The sequence below is a fragment of the Pteropus vampyrus genome, unplaced genomic scaffold (genome assembly GCF_000151845.1).
Source record: "Pteropus vampyrus isolate Shadow unplaced genomic scaffold, Pvam_2.0 Scaffold305, whole genome shotgun sequence".
NCBI classification, from domain to species: Eukaryota; Metazoa; Chordata; class Mammalia; order Chiroptera; family Pteropodidae; genus Pteropus; species Pteropus vampyrus.
The window spans coordinates 265,702-286,620 of NW_011889086.1; the positions used below are offsets into that span (position 1 = coordinate 265,702).

A 20,919-nucleotide genomic window follows, 5' to 3' on the forward strand; every position below is an offset into this window, starting at 1 on the left:
TTCATCTCAACAGTCTTCACATGAATGGCAATTCTTTGTAAATATTTTTTAAAAGGAAATAAATAAAAGGAGCATCTGGAGAGGCCAGGTGGCATTGTCTGAGGATATACAACAAGTAAGCATGGAAGTCAATACCACATGGATTCTCTCAGGAATTTGAGGACAGATAAGATCACAGATCTCTCCCAGCTGGGGCTGTCTTTACTAGGTTACAGTATCTCCCCAAAACAGATAGAAGAGGTAATATCCTTGGGTTGAATAGGAGACATGAGTTTGTCTTTCAGATGTGTGCCTCACAGCTGCTATTCAAGTCACCAATGCCAATATTTGATGCACCATATCTTAGATTCTGTTCCAAAAGATTAGTAGAAAATCACATGTAATGAAGATGTCAATGTGGAATTGTGAGTGGAATCCTCTTGGAGCTAGAAACTTCCTTCAGTCTGACTAAGATATCAACGAGGTGCCATCGGTCATGGTATGAAGCCTTTGATGGAACTATCCCATCTTGTCATACTACTCTGCATGTTCGGGTTTCAGACTATCTCTGAATTTGTGACTAATAACATTTTGAAAAATAAACCTTTAAACATTTAAGAAGCCAAAAAAATATTTTAAGATAAAAGGAAAAAAAAACAGGACAAAGTAGAAAAGAATGAAAATCGGGATAGGATACAGACCCAGAGAAACCTTGGTTCCAATTCTGCTTCTGTCCCTTATTAACTGTAATCCTGGGCAAATTACTGAAAACCTTTCTGAACTTTGGTTTCCTCATACATAATACAAGAATAAAAACATCTATCTTGCAGGCAGGAAGACTGTCAAAATGAAATGAGGTGTCTTAGTCTGCTTGAGCTGTCATAATGAAATACCGCAGATTGGGCGTTTAAATAATAGGAATTTATTATCTTGTAGCTCTGGAGGTTGAAAGTTCAAGATCAAAGTGCCAGTATGGTCAGGTTCTGGTAAGAACCCTCTTGCTGGCTTGCAAAGGGCCACCTTTTTGCTGTGCCTCACATGGCAGAGAAAGGAGGAGAGCAAGACAGAGAGCAAGAGAGAGAGAATGGAAGCGAGTTAGAGAGCATGTGTGCACCAGCTCTCCGGTGTCTCTTCTCATAAGGGCGCTAACCCAGCATGAGGGATCCATCCTGATGACCTCATTTAACCCTAATTACCTCCGAAAGACTCCACCTTCAAATGCTATCACATTGGAAGTGAGGGCTTCATTCAGCATGTGAATTTTGAGAGGACAAAAACATTGTCTATAATGTGATGTAACCTATGCAGGGCCTTTGCAAGCATCTCTATTATTTCATTTTAGCAATAACAGTTTGTCCCAGAAAGGGTGAAGCATCTAGTTGTGAAAAAATCTTCATAAGTTGATAATGTTAGAATAATAATTGGTAAGCCACTGACATTTCAACAATAAATAAATATCTCCTTGTGATATTTCTGTTTCAGAAAATCCAGAAGTTAAGAATTTAACTCTACCGTCTTTGTTTAAAAACTTCAGTTAAAATCCACTAACATTCATGAATGGATTCAATCCTTGGAAGGGATAGTTCACAGGCATCATTTCCAGAGGCTTGGGCAGTATGTAGTATACTACACTTCCCAAAATGTGGTACAAAGAGCACAGACATTAGAATCAGACTTTTGCATCTGTCTGCTTTTAACAGTGTACCCTTAAGTTCTGTCACCTTTCTGGATCTCTGTTGCCCATGTATGTTGTTGTATTAGGAAGATCATATGAAAAGCGCCTGGCATAGTTCTTTGTACCTAAGAGGGCCACAGTAAATTACTGGGTAACTGGTAGAAACCTGGCTTGTAGTCCTGACCTTGAGACCTTGGGCAAGTCATTTAAATTCTCTGACGCTTAGCTGAACAAATATTTCCTGAACTCTCAGCTGAGACTTGGGAGCCAGACTTCTTTGTTCAGGCATTTACTGGCTGTTTCAACTTAGGCAAACTTATGCCTCGAGTTGCTCGACTATAAAATGGGAATAATAGAAACGTTGTGGGACTAAATGTACATTCCTGATCCAGGGAAAGAACTCATAATGTGCTATTTATTATTATTCTAGATAAAGAAATGGAGCGGAGAGAAGAATGGTCAGGTCACAGAGCTAGTAGGCAGTCAAACTAAAATCTGAGCCCAGGCAGACTGATTCCACGCAGCCTGTGCTCTTAACATCTACCTAGGCTGCTTCTCTACCTTTCTGTAAGCCTGTAAGTCTCTCCATAAAACCCACGTGTGAAATGTCTTTTGCAATCGGTGGGAGGAAAAGCTCTGTCCCCTACAAGAAACTAGCACGTTTCCTCTTTTCGAAAATTGGAGTTATGCAACTTATCATGTGTTCTTTTTGTCTTGGCTACCAGGAAGCTCAGAGTCTAATTGTACACTCAATCACAGCCACCAAGTTGTTTCCTTCTTCCTATATCTTTGTTCCTTATTTTCCTTTTTAATTCCCTTTTTACTAACATTTTCATCTGTGTCTCTTGTTGATAGAGGACTCAAAGGTATTTGGAAAATGGTGGGTGGAAATAAAATAAGCAAATGCAAATCTGAAATTTACATAAAAAACTTAAGTTTGAACCTTACCTGTTTCACTTGCTAAAAGGAAAATGGTCAAGGGAAAATGTCAAAGAAATCATTTCAGAGCTATTTTAAAGGAGAAAGAAAGAAAATCAACAGAAAAACAGAACAACCAACACTAACAGAGGCCAAGTCAAATAAAAACTGCAATAAATATGTCTGAGGCTAGAAGCATTTGTGCTTTCACTGGCTGGAACCTATCATTTCTTAATTATATCCTGTGTGTGTTTTGCAAGATGTGAGCTGCTGTCAAGAGGAAGGACAGTCTCAGACGGGGAGGGGCCACGGCCCACCCCTTGGTCTTCACATACCTGTACAGAAGCGAAATCCCCCGAGGCACAGGCACCCAGAATAGCAGCGCCCACAAGAACAGACTCCACCTCTTGCGACAGGACGACAGGCATGCCTGCGCAGAACAAGGCCACACCTTGGTTAGGGAGCAAGACTAAGGCACTGTGGGGAGCCAGCAAGCAGCCCCAGCAGCAGTGGGCATCCCCTCCCCAACTCCTGCAGTTCCTTGTTCTATGAGATTCCCTGGTTCTATAAAGGATTTCACTGCCTCTGCCTGCTAGTGCAGTAGCCAAAAGCCCCATGGGGGCCAAAACACCATATAGATCAACTCATGAGACCTTTTTGCTCAGGTTTCCCAGGCTTCTTGCTAGTTGTTACCTGCCATTTGGTTCAAGTTCAGTTCAACGAACATTTACTAAGTGCTTTGTTGGGCCCAGGGAATACAGAGATGAATCAGATTCTGTCCTGCTATTCATGTCTCAAAGGGAAGATGGGTGAGAAAGAGATAAAGGGGGTTAATTCTGTGACAGATGCACCAAGACAAGAGAAGTACTACGAGAAGGTATGATTAATCCCACTAGTGGTTTCCAATTTCTCTGAGCAAGAGCCTAAGCCCTTAGAATGCCTGACAAGACCCTCCAAGACTGGTGCCCACCCCGATCTTCCTCTCCTCCTGGCCGCATCGCACTGGCCTCCTTGTTCTTTCTTCGGTCTGCTTCAGGGCCCTCACCCGTGCTGTTCCTTCTGTCTCGGTCACTTCCTCCTAGATGTCCACAGGGTAACTCTGTCTCACTCGAAGTCTCTGTACAAACATCCCCTTCCTACGGTGGCTTTCTTGACCGTCCCTTTGAAAAACAACAACTTACGCACAACACTCCTTATTACCGTCTCTTAGTTCCTCATCCCCTCCTGGCGCTGCGTTATTAAGTAGCTTGATAATAGTCTGTCTTCCCTGCTGGAACATAAGCTCCATGAGGGCAGGGACTCTTTGTTTTGTCCGTTGCTAGATCCCTGGAATTGAGACCAGTATCTTGGACATAGTAAGTGCTCAAATGATGAAAGAACAATTTTCCAGGATGGGGAAGGGGGTCATCAGAGAGGAGATGAGAATTCAGCAGGAACCTGAAGGATGACTGAGGGGTCTGCCAGGCAGCGAGAAGCCAACTCCCAGAGGCTGTGCACTCATGGTGGGTTTAAGATTAATAGAAATCATCGAGAATTTTTAGGATTTTATATACATGTGTGTGTGTATAATAAATAAAATATACATAATATAAATATAAATGTATTTGCTAATCAGGAGATGGCAGCAAAGTCCACAGAGGCAAGCTCTATGGCCAGACCTATAAAATCTTTTTCTACTCAAGACATTAGACTTATTTTTCCTAAAGACTGGCGTTTTCTTCCTATTGTTTCTGGAAAGACTTTCCTGACATAACCTCCTCTGTGCTCCCACCACCTCCCAACTCATCCTCCCACTGTAGGACTGGGTCAGCTGGCCAACCATCCCAGACAAAGGAGGCGGAGCACAGAATTTCCACACACCTCCCGGAGGACTCGGGAATACCAGCGCTGTACTACGGGGACAGCATTTGAGACTTTGCTGACAAGTATCTGGTGGGGTGGGGTCTCTGTGAAAAAGCTCAGACCTGGTTCCACTAGCCACATCACTTACACTCTTTTAGCCTCTGTTTCCCCACGTGTAAAATGGGGATGATGATAAGACTCTCCACACAGGTTTGCAGTGAAGATTGAGAAAGGGCACATACAGTACTTAGCACATTTCTGGCCTATGATAAGCCCTTGAAATGATGGCTGTTACTGTTAGAATGAGTACTGATGGTGAGGGAAGCTGTTCTGCCTGCATTTCACGTGGGCTGGAAACTGGAACAGTGGGGAAGGGACAGGGCAGGTGTCCGTCCATCAGCTAGAAAAAAGAAAAAAGGCAGACACCAGTCTGCACTGAAGGACTGTGTTGGCAAAGCCAGGAGAGAGCACCAGATGACTCTGCAGAATCTAGGGATCATGCATACGAAGGTGTGACTGTGACCACCTACTGCACTGAGATTTTTTAGAAGACAGCTCCTCCAAATGCCTTTCACCTCCCAGTCCCTCCGTACCCTATCAAAAGCCTCACCAGTTCTGAGCAGGGAGGAACAACTTGCAGGCCCCTCCCCTTGGGAAGCAGAAACCAGAGTGAACCTGGTGAGTCCCTATCAGCTCTCCATCTGCAGCCCAGAGTGCTCTGGAGCTAGACTGCCAGAGTTTGCACTGTGGTGTCCTTGGTGACTTAGCTGTGAGAGCACAGCTAAGTTACCTAATTTCTCTATGCCTCGGTTTTCTCGTCTGCAAAATGGAGTTAAAATTCCACCTACCTCACAGGGCTGCCATGAGCATTAAAAGTACTATGTGAGTAAGGCACCTAAAGCAGTGCTTGGCTTAGAGAGAGCAGTGAACTAGCTTTAGCTGTTAAGATTCTTAAAGTTTACCTTATCTTTGAAGTCTGTCCTCACTCATTGCCCTGGGTAGGACCAACTCACTGCTTCCATTTGCCTCTAAAGTCAATCTCACCTCTTCCCTTCCCACAGCGAACCCCACCACCCCGCCAAGCTTGCTCTGGTTCCTGGAACACTGGCCTGTGTGGACCACGTTTGTGGCCCTCTTGACCTCTGGATGCACCCTTGACTAAGCTCCAGTCAGGCGGCCCTCTTCACAGAGCCCCTCCATCTCAGGTCGGTTACCTTCCTGCCCTGGCACTTGCAAACCTGGGGGGAGGTGTGGGTGGTAAGGCTGTGAGTAACCCCAGGGAACTGCCTGGTGGCCAGGGTTTCCCTACACCCTGCCCACACCTCTGTAAACAGACTCTTTATTCAACTTTTACAGTTAATCCAGTTTGAGTGTGTCATCTGTTCCCTGCCTGGACCTGACTCATACTGACACCAATGTCCTCTGGGTCCCACTGTACTCTCTGGACATTGGTCAAAGCACCAAGAGCACTTTTTCAGTTCGTGATGACCCTGTTGGCAGGATATTATTGTTCTTCACATCCCCATGCCATTCTTGGTGCCTGCTTTACTGGTGTGCTCAGAGAAAGGCTTTGGAGTAAATGAAGTAAAGAATGATTAAAATAATAAGACAGGAAGAGGGAAACCCCTACTGAAATTGCCAGTACTAAAAAACCAAATCTAGAAGGAGGAACATTTAGTCCTAAGTCAGTAGGGGAAACCTACAATTACTTAGTACATACTAAGTATTTCTTGAAACCGCAGTTAACTAAATGCCTAAGGGTACAAGGAGAGTCTTCCTCCTCGCATAGAAGGCATTTTCCAAGTTGGCAAATCCCCACTTTCCCTGCTTGCATGGAGCAAGCTGTTCCCCAAATGGCAAAGATTTGCTTACAAAATACTAAACTGCTTTCTTCTCAAATGTACCTCTTTCTTTCTGGTGTGGGGCTGCCTTAAGAAGTGAACTAACATTTAGTGAACTGAGCCAAGCACAGAGGTTAGTGCTCATGAACTCGTGAATATTTATTCCTCAGTATGATCTACATGATGAAAATAATATTATTTCTATCTTCCAGAAGAAGAAAATGATCCTCATAGAGGTAAAGCGACTTGCCCAGAGTCACAGAGCTGTCCCCCACCCTCTTTCCATTAATTACTCCACACTTTCTTTAAAGCGTCTTCCAAATTCCATTGTATTTTTCATATGTATTCCAGAGAATCTAGTACCAATTCTATGGTCCTCTCTTAGTCTTTCTTTGCAGGAATACTAGAGTAATTACAATGTTTAAAGTCACCAAAACTCTACCCTACACCTCATGCTGTGTACGTGCCCTTTAGAGGAATGAATGCAAATGTGTTCTTTTTCTCTAAGTGCTTGGTGAAGGAGAGGAAGAAGGCAGCTTTGCCTGGAATGTGAACTATTTTATCTGATGCATTAATGAGTTTAGCAGAACCCAAAGCATTTAAAGGCAGATGCACTTTGCCATCACTTGTCAATCATAGGCTTCCCAAGGCAGAGGAATTCTAGGCCAAAGAAAAGGTCCCTTTGTCTGAGACTGTAACTGGTCCGTAGTCAGAGACAAAGGGTCTAATTTCAACTGGAATCCAAATAACGATTAACAGCCTTTTCATTCAACTGAAGGAGAACAGTTTCCAAAGCAGAACTTTCTGTGGAGCCCTTGCACCCCCTGCCTCTGAGTCAGCTCGAGAGATAAGGCCTGGAAGAAAACCCACATTCACAAAGGCTGCAGGGGCCGTGCAGAGTCTGGCCGGGTCACTCAGGCTGCCCTCCTCTCAGAGCCCTGCTTCCCATTCCCTCGGATGATGTGTTAGCCAAGGCTGATCTTAACTCCCCTCCTGCATCCAGGTAGGGAGTCTTGGTGGCTATTAGAAAGCGGGAAATTAGAAAGTCACTCACAGATCAGATTTTAAGTCTGAATCGTATCTGAACCAGCTAGCTGACAATTACATAAAATGCAATTATGGTTCTTCTCCTGGGGAAAATTATAAGATAATCTGGGTGTATTTTCATGTCTTTCCTCTTTCTGCCTCAGACTGGCCCAGTTCAACAGGTTTTGGACACTCTGGGAAAGAAGGACTCATCGACATCAAATGGTTACAAACTAGGCAGAAAAGTTAAGAAACCTGTGTCAGCAGCATAGTATTAGGGGACATTGGGTTTGGACATACCTGGGTTATAATCTTGGTCCTGTCCCGATGTTTGAGTTTGGATAGTTAATTTAATTCACCTCCATGAACCTCAGTTTTCCTTGTCTGTAAGATGTGGGCACCAATTTCTACCTTTTGGTGGTATGTGAGGACTAAATGTATATAAAGTAATTCACACTGACACACAGTGGGAGCTTGGTTAATGGTACGAATTTCTATACTTGACATCTTGATATATTAACCTTAGACTGTGTGCTTTTTTATACTGTCCTCAGTCTACATATCTCTAGTATCAGGGGATAAGCAACTTTAGTTTGATCTCACAATGTGCAAGGGTCAATTATATCCATCACATTTGGTAAAGCGCTCATATGCAGGAATTTGCATGGCCTAGAGGGGGAAGGGAGATATGTTGGGGCAGAGTCGGAGGCAGAGAACGTGATCCACCCAGCTGTCAGAGACAAGTTATCCAGGGGGGGTGGAGGACAGCAAGAGATCATGATGAATGGAGGCCAGTGTGTAGGGTGGGCTCGTGTAAAGCTGGAGTTGGGGCTGTACGCAGGGTCAAGTCCTACCCTACTTCCATCTCCTTGCCCTACCCTGGTGCCTGGCCACACTGGGATGGGTCCTAGGAAGGGAACAGCAGTCCCCAGGAGACACTGGGAGAGAAAGGAGTAAGAGGGATAGGACACCAGGTCCAGAGGCATGGAAGTACAGGCCAGCCTCTGACACCAGCAAGACTCCTGCCAATGGGGCCCAGGAGTCTGCTCTATGGATCCTGCTCACTTTGTCTGCTCCTATCACAGAGGGATCAGCCCATTACTCTGGATTCTCTCCACTTATGTCATGATCTCTGATTCTGATGAGCTGAGAAGAAATCACAGGATCGTGGGGGCAAATTCCTATCTGCAGCCAGACCCACAGTTCCCATAGCAGCCGGGCTCTACATTTCTTCTTCAAAACAGTTTCCTTATCCCTTCCTCCAGATCACTTGCCCTGTACCGTCACAGGTCCAAACCAGGAAGAAGAGCCCCACTGCGTTTCCACAACACTTTGCACTTTTCTCAGTCGGAACTATTGCCACACTAGATTTAAGGAATCTGATTGCTGTTTGCCTTCCTCAATAGGCCGTGAACTCCTTGGGGGCAGACATCCTGTCTTACTCATCTCTGTATCTGCCAGATTCCTCACAATGTGTAAATCAGAATTGGTACTCAAAACTGTTGAGTAAACGCTTAAATTAGGATCTAGCCCTTGCTGACCTCTTCTGTCTCGTTTCTTGCCATCATTCCATAGTTGGATTCACATCAAAGTCACTTTGCCCATCATGACTACAAATACACCAGTTATCTTTAAAAAATACATTTTGACATAGTAAATATTCAAAATAATTTGGCACAGCATATACATCCTCTTATTCTCAACCCTGTCTAGATCATGGCTGCAACCATTCTCTCTGCCCAGCCTAAGATGACCTTCTCCCCTCCTCCTCAGACTTACCAGTAATGTCTGCATGCATTTGCACAAAAAGGGGATTCTTGCTCAGGCCTCCACACAGGAAAAGAGTGCTGATTGAGTGCCCTGCTCCCTGCATGGCTTCTATAATGAGGCGAGTTCCAAACTTAAAGGGAAAAATGGAAGAAAGCATCAGAGTGATAGCAAAAGTAAATGATATGGAACATTCACTAAGTGTTTAGCCAGTCCAGACACTGCCCTAAGAGCTTTATATACACTATCTCAGAAAGCTGAGACCCAGAGAGGTTAGGTTGGTCCTGATCGCACAGTTCATGAAGTCACAGAGTAGGAATTCCAACCTGGGCCTGCCTGACTGAATTTCCTTTTAATTATTACACCATTTGCTTCTATGAATTGCTACAAAATACTGATGAAAACAAATGACAATGCTAACACAGTTAATATTAATACAGTTCATTCAAAGCAGTATTTGACGAGTGTCTGTTATAGCCTAGATCCTCTATAACAGGGGTCCCCAACCCCTGGGGCATAGACTGGTACCAGTCTGTGGCCTGTTAGGAAATGGGCTGCACAGCAGGAGATAAGCAGCAATTGAGTGAGTGAAGCTTCATCTGAATTTGCAGCCGCTCCCCAGTGCTGGCGTCACCGCCTCAGCTCCACCTCAGATCGTCAGGCATTAGATTCTCATAGGAGCACCAGTCCCTGGTGCCAAAAGTCTGGGGACCACTGCTCTATAAGGTACTGGCAATGGAGCGATTTGCAATACTATTCCAAAAACAGTGGTCGTTGGTCCCTGAGTCAATCTTCTGTGCCTAAACAGGAACTAAAGACATTTGTTCCTTGAAAAAAGACACTGACAATTTCAGCAGCAGAAACACGAAAAGGGGGCTCTAACTGCACAGAGAAGGCAAGACACAGAATTCAGGCTGGCAAAGGGCTAAAATGGCCTTTGCTGTCACCTGGAACCAGGCAGTGGTTCTAATAATGAGGCTTCCAGAGCGAGAATCCATTCTCGGTCAGTCCTTAATGAACTGGGATGACGCAAAATCACATGCTCTAGTTGGCTCAAGTCTTCACCATATTTTTATTTCAGCCCTATGTCTTACTATCTTCTTAAAATGCATTATTCTCATCCTCGTTTTGCCGTTTACTAAACTTGGTAACAAATGTTAAAGCTTGGGAAGAGCACACTATCGTAAGGTCATCAGGCGAATCTTAATGTCCGATTCTTTAGTTTTGGCTAGAATATTCTAATAATTAAAAACCATAATTTATTTAGAAGTTCAAAAACTAGAATTCCACAAATCATAACTTATTTGGGATAAGAATTAAAAACATAGAAGATGAACTGTGATATGGGCTTACGAGGCAGGAAGAGGTTTCTTCGGTGGCGAAATAGACCTGAAAATGTTTAGAGATTGAGTAATTCTGGGAGACGACAAAGTCCTAGGTGTGAACATGGGAGATGCTAAAGCAGACAGAAGAGAAGGTCAAGGGAGACTGGAGGTCAAGGATCTGAGACACTACAGATGGTGCAGCCACCAAGAAGAAGGAAAGTTTGGGCTGGAGAGAACACATGAGCCAATATCACAAATGAAAGTGTGACAGCATTGCTGGCAAGTTGGTACCTAGTGGGTATAGAAAAGAAGACGATAGTTTAGCTTGAGGGAATGCCAAATCAGAGGCTTAACCAAAGTAGAGGGTTTGAGAAGTGATCTAAATATTCCCTTGACCCCCAGAGGGTAGAATATAGGGTAAGTGAAGCCCCCTTTAACAAGGCCAGCTGGAGAGCTTTATCCTGGGCTGGAGGTACCTCTGGGAGAGGGAGTTTTCTATAGGGTGGTCTGGGGGATGCGGGGTTGACATCCTGATTGCTGTGAAATAAATGATGAAGGAGATGGGTAGTTCAAGGAGCAGACCAGTTCCAGCCCAGAGGTCTCTGGGTTTTGTTGAAGCTATTAGTGAAATCTGGTAAGAATATGGATTTGGTGAAATGTGGGCCGCCAAAGATAATCCACAGATGTACTGGGTTAAAAATAAAAATTAAAACATGTTGTACCATATAAGGCCAGATCCTGCTTATTGATTATGGCTGATTACTCCCAGATGTTCTTTCTTAAGCTTTTTTGGCGGTCATGAACTTTCTTGAGAAAATAATAAAACCTATTGACCTCCCCAGAAAAAAGTCCCAAAATGGTATTATAAATAGTTTCAGGAGGTCTACAGATGCCCTTACATCCACCATGGTTCATTTGGTGTCCACGGAATAGAGGTACTCTAAGTCTACTCTAGGAATATGAATCTGTAGTAGCTAAGATTATGACATTTGAATTAAAAAAAACCTAGGATGGTATTAAGGCATTTCACCTATTTCTCGAATCAAACCTATACCTAACCTTTCTATGACTTAATTCATATTTTTAAATGGGAATAATAATACCACATTCGTTCATTTGAAAATTCTATGGATTGTCAGAAATTTAAAAAAATTTAAATGTGGTCTTAGACTTGGTGAAACACTTAACCCTACCTGTAAGGTAGACAGTGCATGTAAGTTTGCAGAAGAGTGTCGAGCACATGAGAAGTGTTTAGAAATGAGTCATTCTGCTTATCAACTATATGCTAGGCACTCTGCTATGCACTTAACTGTCATCTCTAACCTGATGACAAATTCAAAAATTGCATATTGCTACCCTCATTTAGGAGTTATATAATTTGCCTAAGGTACAACAGTCTGTAGGAAATGCAATGCAAAATCGATATTTCTAAAACCAGGGACCTGGGGCTCATAAGATTAGCAGGCCTGAGTTGAGGGTAATACAAAGCCCACTGCCTGGGAAAAGGAAGGAAAGACTGGAACAAGAGGCACTCCCTCAAGAGGGGCCGTGACAGCCTGTCTCTCTCCTGTGTGGCATTGTTGGCTGGAATTTCCCACTTGGGCTGGCGGTTCGTTACAGGCCATTCCCTTTTGGTGTCCCAGACTCCACTCTGTGAAATGCTCCACCCTCCTTAAATGCCCCGCCAAAGGGCTTTGTGCTAAAATGATTCTGTGCTCACCTTTCTGGAAAAAATGTTTTCACAGAGAAATTTAAATTAAAATTAAGCCATTCCACTGGGAATGTACAGAACCAAATGCAAATTGAGAGACTTCAAATGCAAATAGTACTTTTTAAGGGTCTGTTCTGAAAAGAAAACTATAGATGAACAGGCTATGGATAAACTGGGTGTTTGACAGGTCTTTCAATGAAGTTCAATCAAGAGAGAATTTTACTTCATGGAGGGTTTCACACAGTCCCAAGTTAACTCCATTACAATATCTCTTCAATTTCATTCTATTTCTACAAAATACCAACCATAGATATTACTATAGAGAGGAATTTGTTTCAATTTAACTTATCAACAACCAATAGGTGCTATGGCCTTATTTGGAGCCAATGAAACAAAAAAAAAATGTTTTTTTTTCAAGTTGAACATTATGGGAAAATATCTGCTATCAGAATGCTTCATTAAAATGCACATTTTTGCCTAAAAGATCTGCACACCAAGATACTTGTGCAAAACAGACTGTACTCACAATTCATTTGACTCCATAATAAAGTCTTCTTAAAAAAAATCTCAGTCTTAAATTGGCTTCTCTTTGTGACATTTTTATAAACGTCATTAAGACAATGGACAGAATAACTACGATAGCTTTTACTACATGATGGCCCATTACATACAGGATTGATTTTCCAAGTGTGTGGTATTTGGGAAAATATAGCAGGCTCTCCACCCTCAACACGGCCTGCATTACGTGTATCTTCATTTATACATTCTTGGACTTCTACTGCAGTGTTCTTACCAGGAAAGGGACCTCTGTGAGACAATCCTGGCCAAATTAACAATGTTTTCTAAGATATGCCAAGTCAAAACTGCCCTTGGGAATGCCTGGAAGCTTATTGTATCTAGATAGCTTTAACAAATAGATAAAAGAAAAATGCAGCCTGGTAACCTGGAAAGCAGAAGCCTGGGAGAGTGAGTCAGATAGAGGTTCAAATTCTGACTCTGCCGTATACTACATGTTTTGACCTTGGCAAGCGGTTTCCCTCTGTGACTAAAATGAGAACAATCTCACCTGCTTATAGGTAACTGTCTTAAGCCACAGATGCCTGGCACAGAGAGTGGGTATCGAAGAGAGGTAACAGTCATTATCACCACATGATGGTGCCCCTTGGTCCATCTTGTGTGGCCTCATTCTTCATGTCTATCTCTTAGCATAGACTCAGAAGGATGAGCATCACCCAGCTCTGGTTCACCAGGATTATTCATTTCAATACAAGCAATTCATTCCACTATAAGATTTTCCATACAACGACATTAATGAATCAGAAAATAAAAGAAAGTTCCTCAATATATCATATATCTAATTTTTAAAATCCCAGCTCTGCCCCTTACTAGCTATATGAAACTGAGCAATTAACTTCAGTGAGGCTTAGGTTTCTAATCTGTGGAACAGGGATTATCATACCTACCTCAAAAGGTTAAGTCAGATAATGTGTAAAATATTTAGCACAGTGCCTGGCACATGATATCCTGAAACTATATCATTATCATTACCATCATTACTATAAAATAGGATCACTATATATATAATTGTTTTTACTACTGATGCACAGTTTTGTTCTCCATTTTCATCTTATTAGTCACTCTCTTCATTTTGATAGATGTCAGAATTATCTGTTTTTGACCAATTCCCTATCATAAATAAGGCAGGGTGATTGATTCCACTGAACTAGCCAAGCTATTCAATCAATAGCTTCAGAAAAATACAGCCAAACTGCCCTATAAACTAAACAAACAAACGAACAAACAAACAAAAACACTGTTTAATCTAATCACCTTGTCTGATTCCATACTCCTATGTAGTTGTACTAAACACTGTATATTCCTTTAGTGGTTGGGGAGTTCTGTTCTCATCATATGTACATGACACCTGGACATATCGGAACATAAGAAAAATACTTTTGACGGTGATATAGATATAAGAAAAATGCATGTAGTTCTATTATTTGAAGCACTAAAGTTATAAAAGAAATATGGAAAAACAATAATTGAACAGCATATAAATACGTCCATAAAGCATTAACAAAATCTTTGTTTAAATGGGTATTTTCCTGAAAATCAATTTTGAATACATATTTAGTGAACTGATTTTTCCTTTCTGTTTGTTGGTCCTCATTTTCTTTCCAGAGTGGCCAAGTCTCACTAGATCAACAGTGATTTTGGGGTTCTCGCCAGCTCTGAGATCCTGAAAGCTATGACCCAATCTGCCCAAATGCACTTTCTAACATGTGCACACATATAATCTTCCGTGAGTGATTTCAAGGTGTAGAACCCTCACTCATGTTAGAACCCTCACTCATGTTACAGCTCACTCATGGGTCACTTCTAGAGAATAAGACTCCTTAGACCACCATGTTCGAGCTTTTAGGATTTTGTTTTCATTTTTGCTTGATCTTTGGTTTAGGAGCTCCTGGTACTTTAGATTTATAGTCTCACTCCCTAACCATCCAAACTGCTCATTTAAGCAGGTGATTATCTAAAACCAAACACTTTCATGTTTTAAGGAAGCTTACTATTAAAAAAAAAAAAAAACTCTTTAATAAATCTTTTTGCCAAGTGAACAATATCATGCATTTTATAAATCTGGACATTCTTAATACTAGTTTTTCTTAATGCAAGCATACATGGCATCTGCTTGCTTGCTTCCATTTAATTGAACTTAGGAGGCAAATTAGACAAATGATAAATATGACATTCAAAGACTTTAACTCCTTTCAGCTTCTAGCTATTTGAGGTTATTAATAAAGCAGGTGAAAACCGTCTAGACTTCCTTCTGGACAGACACGCATCTCTTTTTGGCAAGCTCCCTTTTAATTAAGAAACTCTGTCACAAAAGCATATGATATATCTTGGGGATAATGTGGTCTAAAGTTTATTGATACCCTAAGTCTTTTTAAAAATGGCATTAAAGTGTCTTACAGCAATGGCTTGAACTGTGGCCAGGTAGAGAATGGCGAGATTGTCGAGGTCCTGAGACAGTTTCAATCCGGTGACCTGGAGGGATGAAAACAAGAAAAGAAGATGATGGCCAAAAGGAGCTGCCACAGATAGAGTTAGTTCCCATGAAACACGTTCACATGTTTTTCTTGCCGAAACAAGTTCATATGCAAATCCCCTTTTTGTGAACAGAACGTGAAATGAGTACTAAATTGTTTAATCTCCAGACCTGGGAAAATCTATCCCTTCTTAAAAGAAATTCCTTGTCTTGAATGAAACAAAAACGAAACAAAATAAATACTGTTGGAAGGCTGTATTTGATATTTCTTAGCATGGAATTACATTTCCTTTTTCTTCTTTAAAAAAATGTTCTTTTATTGCAAATATCGTTGGCTTGCAGAAATCAACATGTAGTAATGGCATTCTGGTAAAAGGTGATCTTATTCTGAGTTCTGCTACTTTCAGAATTCAGTGTATCAGCATCCAGGGGGTATCAGGGTAAAATAATAGATCTCCTATAAATGTTATACCTACTAGGAGATAATTTAGAACCTGTGGGTTGCAAGGGAATCCTATTCAAGTCAACCAGAACCACATGGTCGTATGGAGTATGTCAATCTCTGAGGGATTCCAGAACTGAACAGTATGCTAGATTAGAACGCTTTCAAGACTTGTTCACAGTCCCACTTTCACGTCTCCCATTCATTAAAGTATTCTCTTGGGACATTTCTAGAGGGTTAAGACAGCGGGTTTTGTCAAGTCTAGCCTAAAGTTTATGGGCATCAATACCAGAGTGCATTTTATATTTTCACATTACAAAATTTAATTCACCCAACATACATTTACTTAGGGCCTACAGTGTGTATGGTTCTGAGTTCAATGAGGTAGTGATGTGCAGCTTGCATTACAATAGGGGAGCTGAGTGGTCTATTCAGACCCCTTTCCTTCACCTTCCAGCCCCACTTATTACTCTCTCCAGATTCCACCCCAAGCTGTGAAGGGGCCAGTACTGGTCTGTTGGAAGGGTACAGACACCACTCCATTGCCCAAACCAGAAACTTGGGAGCACCTTTCCGTGACTTTTCTCTCCCTTTCTGTATTTAGCCAGTCTCCAGGTCTTGTACATTTGATCTCAAAAATCTCTTTTGAATCCATCCCCTTATCTCATCCTCACTGTCTCTCACTTCCTTAACCCAGGCTACTATGACGTCCTTCCTGATTGCTGAATTAGGCCCAGAGCAAATCTCTCTGTTTTTAAGGGTGCTCCTCTCTAGGATGGAGCTAGTGATTATTCTCAAATGCAAATTTGATCATGTTACTCCCTGTGAAAAATTCTCCCCACTGCCCTTATTTCTAAGCAGAAATGCCTTTATTTCTGTGTGTTTCTTCTCAGGCTAGCCCCTGCTCACTTCTTCAGCACCTGTGTTTGCTCTTCCTCACTTAGCATCCTATGTTCCAGCTCTTCTGGATACTCACCTAAGTCTGTTCATAAGGGGATTCCTGAATTCAGTAGAGCTACCTGCTGATAAGTTTTCCTTGGCAAATAATCAGGCAACTAAATAAAAACAATGGCTTTGATTTTAACACACAGGAGCATGGAAGGTTTCAATGAGAGACCAGAGAGGAGCTCAGGGGTTGCATCCTCCCAAGCCAATAACTCTATGAAGGTACATCTCTCATAAAACTCCCTAGAGACCTAAACATACAGTAAGCACGCCGGAACTAGGAGAGAACATGCACAATGATGACAATATAGAAACTCGTTTTATAATCTTCCTGAGGAAATAATTTGCCTAAGGGAACACAGAGAATGGAAACCAGAACCTAGGTGTTCTGACACACTTTGTTATTTACCACAGAATCTTCAACACTAGCACTGTGCCTGGCACATAGTAGACACTAAGTTAAGACCTGCTGAATATGTAAATTAGTGACAGTTCAACGCTCCTTTTTTCTTTTTGTATACCACTCTCTCCGAATATCATGTCCTTCTCTGACAAATTATATGATTATGAGAGGACAATATTTACTGCCTCGGCTCCTCATACATTCACAAAGGGGAAGAGTCATTTGCTCCATGTCCCAAGACAGAACACTGGAAGATCACTTCTAGTTGCTCACTCCATGCTCCCAACACCCCTAACCTCCACATTTACCCTTCCTTATCGGAGAAGTGGCTTATAGGAGATTGGGGTAAAAGTTGAATCCCTGCAGTTCATACGGAGCCGTTTTGTGAATTAGAAAAAGGTGCCCCCTTCAGGTGGATTAAATACATAAGGCATGCCATCTGGGAGAATTAATTACAAAAAGGAGCAGAGTGACAGTGTTTCAGTCCTGTCATATGCTGCCTCGGCTGAATATCTTGTGTGAGCAACCAGCACCAAGGCATTTAGTGGTCCCAGGTAAAGATCATTAATGATCTCTCTCTCTCTCTCTCTGGCCTGGCCTCAATAGCATCTCCGTTGTTGGTCTAACTGGGAAAGCCAACTGGGCCATGGCTTACAATTCTCTTCCTGAGCCAGTCCAGGAGGCAGGCTGCCTCAGGCTTCCTCTCCCTGGTCATCAATGTGATGTGAATTAAGCCACAATCCTCTGTGTGTGTGACTGGGTATGTATATGCTTGACAGACCCACATCTCCATCCAGGTTTGTCCTAAACACCAGATTTAGATAAATTGTGATGGTGATGGGGGAGAAGGTTGACTTCGTATATAAGATGCACTCCCTTATCAATTTATTAGGAACTCCAGTGCACTTTATAACACTGATAATGTTACTGGTTCTGATCTCCTACTCAATTAGTAAGAACCCATAAGAGAAAAGAGGTGTGATATTGCCAGATTTAGCTTTCTTAATATCCAGGAAATATTCATAAGAACTTCCAAAAATTACTGGTATTCAAGCATAAAGACATCATGGATCCTTCCCTAAATTTCTAGTGCCTCCAGAGCTTAGAAATCATAGGGCAGAAAAGATAGTTTCTTTTAGCCAGAAACCAAGAATGAGATAATTGATGTAAATGAGCACTAAATTTAACTCTAGAATTTTCTAGTAGCTATGTTAAAAAAGGGACACATGATGAGTGACATAGTTTTATTTTTTTCCTGACAAATAAAACATGAGAGAAAACATTATTCCTGGGAAGAAGGTCCGCAGTACAAAGAGGAAGCAGCCATTTCCAGTTCTCCCGCAGCAATTTCCAACATTTCCTCACCACTAGCATCAGGGCAATGGAGTTGAAATGTGACTCAATAAAAGACATTTCTCTCTAAAGTGTGAAGTTACTATGGTCAGGGTCCCTGCTTCTTTCACATCTCACCTGATATGAAGATGGAGACACAAGAAGGGTAGATGATCATTAAGTCCATTTGATTCTCTCAAATACCAGGGACGTTAGCCCTGCCTTGGCAAAAGTAAAATGTCAGCCAGCCCAAGATGGTACTTTCTAAGGAATGCCAACCATGTAGACCACTCAGGAGGCTACAAAAGAGCCCCTAGGAAGCTGTCTTGGTAAAGAGGTGGCAACAGTACCCTGGGAATGCCAAAGACGTCCTGGGGGAGGTGCAGCTTTGTAACTAGTGAGAAAGCTGGGATAGGGAAGATGAGCTGACATCCCAGGCTGAAGGCCGACTTGTTCCATCATTAAGAGGAAGTGGAAGGAATGTGTTTATAGATGTGCATGTGCCTATTTTGAATGTTTGGGCAAGACGGTGAAATGTATGGGGAAGCCCCATGGGACAGCTGCAATGGTAAGCACATTTTATTTATTTTGGCTATTGTGTAATGAGGACAACTGTAAGAGAAAACACTTATAAGTAATATTTAGAGATGTGGGAAAGCTGCACTTAGCAGCCAAAGAGATGTGAATTGAAATTGATCATTTCAATATCCTAGGTAATGGTTATAAAACACTTATATAAAATGGTTATAGGATTTTTGAGCTTAGGAATGTAGGTGAATAGAAAGATGATGAGGTCTGGAATAAGATACCTGGGTTTAAATTTTGACATTCCCCCCAACCACCTGCACGATAGCACGAGTTTTTTAACTTCAACTTTTTTCATTTGTCAAATAGTAATAATAATACCTCAAGGCATTTGTGTGAAGATTAAATATCACTTTAAGAGTGGCTTACTTTTTTAGCAAGCTGTACTGAGTTTACAAGAGCTAGTGTCAACAATGTGTGCATAGATAGCACTTAAAAATGTTTTTTCTTTCCCTCTCTCTTAATAAATGTACATCCTCTTCCTCTTGAATGCAGGAAGGGCTCAATCCCATTCATTAATTGGAATAAAGTGATAAAGCATCTCCTTCAAGGTGGTATGGGTACCTCCAGGGTATTAATGAAGGTCACTGAAGACTGTGGCTGCACAAGATGAGAAGGCAGGATAGAATGTATGCTGATCATCAGCATCAAGATCATGATGTTAAAGGTATGGGCATCTAGGGGTGTGGAAAAGCAGTGTGTCCCTGATGAGTGCCCAGGGATGGGACAGTGGAGGACCTACTTTCAAAAATTCTTTGGAGAAGCCTTGGTTCTTATCAACCTACACACTTCCACTCACTCTGTGAATATGACAGACAGGTGAACTTCACCCTGCACTTCAGCTCTTCAGCTTAAATCCTGCTACCACTTAGTGGCTGTGAGAATTTGGGCATATCTCTTAACTCTTTCCTGGGATCTCAGGTGAATATAGATTTTATGAGATCCAACTCCAGATTTACTGAACCTTTGGTATGCGCTCAGCAATTTGCATTTTCAGCAAGGTCCTGATACACAATAAAGTGTAAGAACAATTGTCCTAAATCTTGGCAATGGGACTTATAGTTTCATAGACCTTAAAATAGTTGAGATTAAAAAATGTATTAGCAACTTAGTTAGCTAAGTTTTTTCTTTGTCAGTTGTTAAAGGAATTGAAGTGATTATAAGGGGAAAAAAAGTGGTGGAGGAGGGATTAGATATAGATTCTCAAGTGGTTTCTAAAAATTACAAAAAACACGAAACAGAATTCCCAGTCCTCAGATTTATTCTAGAGTCATCAGAACTTGATGGGGAGTATCCACGGAATTAGTCAAAAGTTTTCAGAACACAAAGGAAAAGAAAAAATGCCTTGTTTGCTCAGGCAATAATGAAGGTGGAGCTGATGGACAGACAGCGAGGAAATGAGGAGGATCAGAGAAAGATTTATAGAAAACCTCTGGAGAGAGGACAAAGATGGGAGAACAAGGCTGAGATATCGGCAGCCTGGAAGAGAAAACAAACAAATCTCCCAGACAACAATTAGAAGTTTCAGTAATTATCAGGAGTCCAGGCTGACATTTGGCAATGCATAAAACGAAGTGAGATTTGAGGAATGCAAAAACAAATGTGTTAACACACTGTGGTAGGCAGAATTCTAAAGATATTCTCCCAAGATCCCCATCTTCTTGTTACTCAAACACTAATCTAAACATTATTATAAAGGGACTTTGCAGATGGAACTAGTGACTAGTCAGCTGACCTTAAAACATGGAGATTATTCTGGATTATCCAATCGGACTCAATGTAATTGCATGTGCTCTTAAAAGCAGAAGAGGAAGGCAGAACAGTCAGTCAAGAGATATGGTAAAAGAAAAGAGGCAGAAGAAATGAGGCAGAAATGAAAATCAGATTCAAAGCATGAGAAGGACTTGATCTGCCATTGCTGACTTTGAAGGTACAAGAAAGAGACAAGGAGCCAAGAGGTAAGGGTGGCCTTCAGAAGCTGAGGACCCCGGCCTGACAGTCAGCCAGGAAACAGGGGCCTCCTACAACTGCATGGAGTTTAATTTGGCTAAGAATTTGAATGAGTTTGGTAGATTATTC

General features: G+C 41.8%; 1 protein-coding gene across 7 annotated transcripts in view; it reads right to left on the reverse strand.

Annotated features, from left to right (window-relative positions):
• Positions 1 to 20,919, reverse strand: part of FGGY (FGGY carbohydrate kinase domain containing) — a 374,083-nt gene that overhangs the window by 73,122 nt on the left and 280,042 nt on the right. For 6 of the 7 annotated variants that reach the window (XM_011377062.1, XM_023521507.1, XM_011377061.2 and 3 more), the window contains 3 exons: positions 15,058 to 15,132; positions 9,061 to 9,181; positions 2,908 to 3,002 (listed from right to left, as the gene is read on the reverse strand). In XM_011377062.1, coding sequence (XP_011375364.1) covers positions 2,908 to 3,002; positions 9,061 to 9,181; positions 15,058 to 15,132 — 291 coding nt within the window. The remainder of the gene's footprint in view (positions 1 to 2,907; positions 3,003 to 9,060; positions 9,182 to 15,057; positions 15,133 to 20,919) is intronic. The other variant, XM_023521508.1, reaches the window with a different exon arrangement.